General features: G+C 43.0%; 1 protein-coding gene across 1 annotated transcript; it reads right to left on the bottom strand.

Annotated features, from left to right (window-relative positions):
- Positions 1 to 39: 39 nt before the first annotated feature.
- LOC116700029 (V-set and immunoglobulin domain-containing protein 10-like 2) lies at positions 40 to 4,363 on the bottom strand. Its single transcript, XM_032532859.1, has 7 exons — positions 4,124 to 4,363; positions 3,748 to 4,038; positions 3,192 to 3,545; positions 2,183 to 2,305; positions 2,074 to 2,098; positions 1,839 to 1,939; positions 40 to 421 (listed from the first exon to the last, which is right to left on the bottom strand). The coding sequence occupies exons 1-7, from the start codon at positions 4,320 to 4,322 to the stop codon at positions 276 to 278; spliced, it is 1,239 nt and encodes a 412-aa protein (XP_032388750.1). The 5' UTR covers positions 4,323 to 4,363; the 3' UTR covers positions 40 to 275.
- Between the last annotated feature and the right edge of the window lie 2,442 nt (positions 4,364 to 6,805).

Here is a 6,805-nt window from a genome sequence, read left to right as displayed (position 1 = left end):
TTTAATATGAGGTGACTCCAATGTTCAGTATCCATGCAAGTCCATTTCTTGTTAAATACCGCTCCTGTTGGCTAAACCGTATACACACTCATTATCTCATTAATGTAAAAATCAAAAGATCAAAGTTTTGTAGAATATAATTTGCTTATGAGTGTAGTTGAGATGAGATCTAGGTTGCATGCAACATACTGTAATAATTGTCCAAACTGTTTGCAGAACTTAATTCCAGGTTAAATTACAACCAGAGTAGTCTGTGATATAGCCTGTATGTATGACTATGAGCCTGTAGCCTTGACTGTGATGTTGGCGCTGAAAGGTTCATTGTCGTCTCTGGGGGGAGGGGCTTGGCTGGTGGCGGGGGTGGCACTCGTAGGTGAGGTGGTAAGGGGTGACGCTGCCTGGGGTAAAACCATGGTTGGACCTGAAAAAAGACCAGAGACAAGGTTCAGCATCAGGTAGATGAGCATCAAGAATATTAGTTGCTGCGGATGGTCAAAACCAATTGAAAGCCTTATGTGTAATTTTATTATAACTTGTCAATGTAAGATAGTACATGAAAGTTAAGCTGCTACCTTCCACACATTTCATGGCATACAAAAGTAAACTAATGAACTAATTAGACTAATAATTTTAGTCTGATATGGTTTTTCCACGAAAAAGTCGGAATCGGAAGGTTGGCGGTTCAATCTCCTCCCCTTGTCGAATTGTCCATGGGAAAGACGGTGAACCCTGAGTTGCCCCCCCCCCATGCTGCGCCTTCGGAGTGTAAACGTGTGTGAGGGTTTATCTGATGACTGCACCTTTTACGGCAGTCTCTGCCACAGTGTATGAAAGTGTGTTAATGGTTCCTGTACTATGTAAAAGTGCTTTGAGTAGTTGTTAAGACTAGAAAAGCCCTATATAAGAACAGTCCATTTACATTTAAAAAAAAAAAAAAAATCTAAAATTGTAATACTAAAATTCATTGCCAAACTTCAGACTAATCAACCAGAATCAAAAAATTTTGGTTTTCCATTATGGAAAAAAGTCCCTGGTACCTGCTACCAGGGACTTTTTTTTAGTGTGTTGCACCTTTAAAAAAAACAAAAAAAAAAACACAAATTCTTCACTAGGAGTCAGCTTCTGGAATTTATCAAATTCCAGAAGCTGACTCCTAGTGACTCCTGACTCCTGACTAACTAGACTACAAACTGACGCTAGCAGGAACAGATGTTTATGTTTTTAAGTTTTAAAATGAGGAGAAATCTGCTGTCTGGCTCAGTCTAACCGTCTGATTATGATAGAACGCTGACTTTACTGCTGTATGCAAGATTTGTTTGGCTGTAGGCCTACAAGTTCTTTATCTACGTAGATAGAAGACTAAATGTGGAATCATGGAACCAACAAACAAAACCTAACTGGGACGTTTCGGGCTGCTGGTGGGGATTGCTATGGACGAAGTACAAATGGTAATACATTGATAGTAGAAAATTATGTTTAACCATAATTTAAATAGCTCACGATACTGTATTGTGAACAATTAACTTTATTTTTATTTTTTTTCGTGTTTTTTTTTTTTTATTATTTTTTTGCGGGATGCATCCACCAAAACAAGTTTGTCCCCAGAACATTTTGCAAAGCCACTGTCGCAGTCTGGAACTTCGCACCACCTAAGACAATTGTGATTGGTTTAATGGATTGCAAACACCTTTTTTTCCTCCTATCTCAGCTAGATAGATAGATAGATAGATAGATAGATGGCTGGTCTGGCAATGCGAGACTAGCAGTGTGGTAACTTGGACATGCAAAGACCATCTTTAAGCTTGCATGAACATGTGTTTTATGTGGGCACATCTTGCCTGGACTGGATGATCCACCAATCTCCTCCATTCCTCCCTCTGACCTGCCTTCCAATTCATCCTCTGGGAAGTTGATGTTTTCTCTTGACTGGCTATGCTGCCTGGACACATCAAATGGAAAAAAAAACTGTTTTAATGGCATGCCTGTACACAGAATTGGCCGACAACATCATTAAACTGTACATTTTTCATTGCTGCTATTATACTGTATATAGAAAGTTTTACAGATACTTACAAACCAAACAGCATGTCATGTAGCCCTGTGAGAAGAAACACATTAATGCATTAATTAAATTAATGCAACATAATGGGACAACGGTTTTTTGTTTGTGGTTGGGACTCACAGGGATTGTTGTTGCGGTTGCGGATTATGAACACGAGCAGCAGCGCTGTGAGGAAGGCTGCAAAGAGCATCCCGCCTATAGCTGCTCCAATCACAGCAGGGTACACATTGTAGCGTGGTTCCGCTGCAACACATCACAGTTACACATTGCAAAATAGTACACTTTTAAGAAAACAGTTTCTGACATTGTGCCTCATATTGTTTATTATTGTTTTTGCTTCTTTTAGTGATTCTTAACCCATGTCAGCATTGTTCTCGTACTGTGAAATGGAACAAATTATTTGTAAATGTTAGCTTCACTGGAAAAGCCAGAGTTCAAGAAGTTTGAGTGTTTCTTCATACATTTTGTTGACAATATAATTATTTACAACAATACTTACTTTTGAAAGAGAAAATACCATTATTTCCTAATTGTTAGTTTAAAACACAGTATAGATTTGCTGCTGCAGCCTTACTTGGTCTGGTATGACCAGTAGTTTATTGTGGCTTATGTTGGCAAACAATTAGGCAGATTGCTGTTTGCCATTACTGACATAGTAAAACATTTCATTACTCTATCTTTCTTTCTTTACTTGTTTACTTCTGTTCAGCAAAAGGTACCTTGCCTCCCTTTAAAGTCAACCCTGTTAAACTGAGTGTAGGTGTGCATTAACTAATACATTGGCGGTACAGGGAATGAAACCACTAGCCTATCTTACCCTGACATCTGACCTTCAAGCCCTAAACAATCCCCTGGTTTGGTCAAATCCTGTTATACATTAACAAAACTTATTTACAAGAAAATGCACACAGTGCCAGATAGAGGAATAGTAAGGAGCATGGCTGTTTCACTTAACGCCCCCAGCTGGTGGAATATCAAACATTAACTCACGGGCCTGAAATGCAGCGCAGATGCCCCTGGTGGAAATAAGATTTAAGACATCCCTAACTCAAGTCCCTGCCTTTGCTCAGTTCTTGTCCATAAGTCCCCTATCTGACCACACTTTCCTCACTCTGTTCACTTACTATACCTGGAGTCTTAGCAGAAGAAGGGTGTCCGAGGGTGCGGTGGTTGACAGGTGTGATGCGGAACTGGTAGGTAACGGTTGGTATCAGTCTCCCTACTGTATAGATCCTGACTTCTGGGTCCTGGATGATAATAGGGTACCAGTCTGGTGGTTTGATCCTCTCCTCCGTCTCTTGTTTTGAATCATTGTTGCTACCTCTCCTTCGTGGTCGCTCTGACACCCATATGTGCTGCAGGATGAAACCTGTCCATCCTCCTCCTCCTTCGTTCTCTACCTGCCACTCCAGCTCCACCTCGTTACGCTGTCGGCTGTTGTACATCACTTTGACCAGGGTCACATTCGGTGGCATGGGGTACCCTGTTAAAGACACAAATACAACCAGTATATGTGAAACCCCTGTAGGCTGCTCACTGAAGGATGCAGCTTCATTTTCCCCATACAAATGTGGTATCAATCTTCTTATCTGACTCTCAGCAAGTAAGAAATTGTGTTTCCCAAAATCTCAAACATAAAAAAAAACGCTCTAGCAGTAAGACAACAGATATTGATAAGAACTTACTCTTGATCACTAAAGTGACATTGATTTCAGTTCCTCCCACTGCGTTGGAAGTGGTGCATCTGTACTCGCCGCTGTCTTGAGTCTCATCTGTGTCTTTCACAGTCAGATTGGCCCATGCAGATGTTTGCAGCAGTGCGTACTTTGAGGTGTCTAGGACGCCCACACCCTGATTGTTAAACCAGGTGATTTCACTGGCAGGAAGGTAGTTGGATCTCAGGTTGCAGGTGAGCTGAACGTCACTCCCCTCGTATACAGACACAACTCTGCGCTGTGTCAGCAATACAGGAGCCTCTACAGGGGACAATGAATAAATGAGTTAATTAACAAATCACATTTGCAATTTTCTTGTCAGGTGTGTCTGACAATGTGCACTGACCCAGTGTCAGCCTGCAGGTTTTGGTTTGGACCAGAAGTGGATGCTTAGCATGGCAGGTGTAGGGTTTTCCGCTGCGGGCGGTGCCGTAGCGAAGGATCAAGATGTTGGAGTTTTCTTCTCCACCTTTGGCCTGGCCATCTGGGCCCTCCCACCACACCAAGGCCTTTGGGGCCCCTCCATCCCAGGAGCAGGACAGCATCAGATACTGTTTATTATTAGTCACATAGGCAAAACACTCCGGCTCTGCAGGGGACTATCTATAGGCGAGTGAAAAAAGGCTTAGTGAGACTGAACATGAGCAAAAACACTCTTTCCCCTTTCTTGGTTTCTTACATGTGCGTGTGCTGACTGTGTTGATGTTTGAGAGCCAGGTGGGAGCCCAGGCAAGTAAACAAGCTGTTGGGGAGTTGAGGCCTTCAGATGGCAGCAAGACGGCAGTGTTGGTCTCGTCTTGGCCCACTGGTTCCCGGTCCGGTCCAGGGAGAGTGGGGAGGGTAATCCGCCGGGCCAGAGCAGAGGATAGGAGTCTCAAGTGGTATAATTCAGAGCTGCTCCACAGAACGGAGGGGGAGCCATCGGGTGGTCTGCAGGGAGAAGATCAGCTTAACAGCAGTGATGGTCAATTTGGGGTTTCTGTAAGGTCAAGAGCAAGGCACCTGGGGTTTTACGTATTCATGATGTTAGGTTTGAAACATATCACCAATGATGGAGAAAACTGCTTTTTTAACTAAGATCTATTTACTACCACCTTTACCTGTATGAACCTATGGTACACAGATGAATGTCACGTCAGTACAAAGCCTTCTCTCTATGTGAAAAATGTGTACTAAAGGAAATGGTCTCTATCTCTCTTGGGTAGGTTCTTTAAGTCCACATGGATCTTAGTAACATCAGAAATGCATAAACTCATCACAAACAAAACAGAAGAGAAGCATGACAAGCATCATCGGCCTTACTTCACAGCAAGTACCTGCAAGAGAGTCATCAACTTCCCAGGCACCTTGAACAGGGAGACAGGTCTGCAGCAATTCCACACTTGCTGTGTGTGTGTGTTTATGTGTGTGTTGTTTGTGTATTTGTGTGCGTGTAGAGTGCGGTCTATGTTTAGAGTCTTTGTATTTATTATGGCATTTGCCAGCTTTTGGTCTGTTTTAAAAGTCTTTGTGCGAAGAAATGGAAATAGACAGATGAATAAGACTGAAAGAAGTTTGACTGTTTAAACCGAAGAGCAAAGGAAGTTTCTGGGTAACACTGAAAACAGTTCAATTGAAAGTGAAAAGATCAGGGATGTTTGTTCAATGTTAAAATGCTGAAATTCAAAGGCGATACACTTTTTGTTCTCTTGTCTGGGCTATGAATGTTTAATTGAATTATCGATCTTTTCTCCACTCCTTCTATTTGCAGCACCAAGACAGAAGAACACAGGTCAGGACTGGGTGGAGAGGTTCACAGAGGAGCAGGAGGACGGATGGCATAGTCTAAGGTCAGAGGTCACAGATCACACTCACAGTAGACGGTCATGCTGATGGTTTTTTTGGAGCGGGTGTTGGTAGGTGTTCTGTGCCAAGCAGGCGTAGTCGCCAGTGTGCATGCGTCAGACAGTCTCAAAGTGATGTTTAACTGGTGCCCCTCACTCGGTGTAGACACTGGTTGAGTTTGTTGTCAAATCTCAGACTGCCCTGACTGCGGCTGTTGGACTGCAGGCTAACACAGTAAGAGGTCAGTCAACAGTCTTGCCTAATTCGGAGTAGAACATACTTCAGCAGTAGCTGAATGACTCCGCGGGAGCTCAGTCAGTTCTGTATCCAGCAAAGAGCTGTAAAATGCTTGTAAGGATCACGTTTATGCGAGTGTATGTCCGGGCACAACTGAGGAGAAAGACATGCCACACTCGAAGGATAGACTGATCACTGTTATGAACACAACTGACAGGAGACACCTAACCGTTTCCTTCTTCTGTCATTTCTGCAACTGCAGTAACAATTGGAAGTATTCTCACATAATTGACGTTTGCCTATAGGGATCATGTACTTAGAGCGTCGCAATGCAACCTATCATGCATGTTTTACAAGTGTGTCAGAGTTTGACAAGTTTATGGAGAGGAATTGTTTTTAAGTTATCATCAATGCAGGCACAGGTGGTGACAACGGTTTTCGGTCAGGCCATGCCGAAGTCTGCATGTCCTTGCAAGTTATTGATTAATACAACAGACATCAAATGCCAGAGGAAATTGAAGATAAGATAAATGTTTTACTGTTCACACTGGCATGACGTTTTATATCATAAACCCCGCTAAATGTCAATTAAATCCATTGGTCATTTGGGCTTCATTTTAATAATCTTGAATTTGGACAGAACCCAAATCCTACCCCAAAGCCCCAAATACTCACAGATGGTGTCCAGCCATAAGCTTAGAGCTCTCACTGTTGACGGTGTTGCTGGCCACACAGCGGTACCAGCCGGTGTGGTTGCGATTGATGTTGGTCACGTTGAATAATGTTGGTGTTTCCCTGTGACAAGGCTAGATGTTTCCGCTGCGGGTCTCATGCTGCCCCACATACTGGTGTGGGTCCAGTGCCATTTTCCAGATTGTCAGCGCATCCACATCGTAGATCCCCCACCGGAGATACATCACTCATCAGGCGTAAGGCTTACTGACGTAACTGTATTCAATGATGCGTT

Source organism: Etheostoma spectabile, chromosome 13 (genome assembly GCF_008692095.1).
Source record: "Etheostoma spectabile isolate EspeVRDwgs_2016 chromosome 13, UIUC_Espe_1.0, whole genome shotgun sequence".
NCBI classification, from domain to species: domain Eukaryota; kingdom Metazoa; phylum Chordata; class Actinopteri; order Perciformes; family Percidae; genus Etheostoma; species Etheostoma spectabile.
This window is presented reverse-complemented; position numbering and strand designations above follow the sequence as displayed.

Excerpts from the sequence above, each read along its gene's own strand:
- LOC116700029 (XM_032532859.1), bottom strand. The coding sequence starts at position 4,322 with ATGCTGTCCTGCTCCTGGGATGGAGGGGCCCCAAAGGCCTTGGTGTGG. Across the intron at positions 4,039-4,123 it reads AACCTGCAGGCTGACACTGG|AGGCTCCTGTATTGCTGACA; the intron begins GTCAGTGCACAT and ends TGTCCCCTGTAG. Across the intron at positions 422-1,838 it reads TGGTGGATCATCCAGTCCAG|GTCCAACCATGGTTTTACCC; the intron begins GCAAGATGTGCC and ends GTCTTTTTTCAG.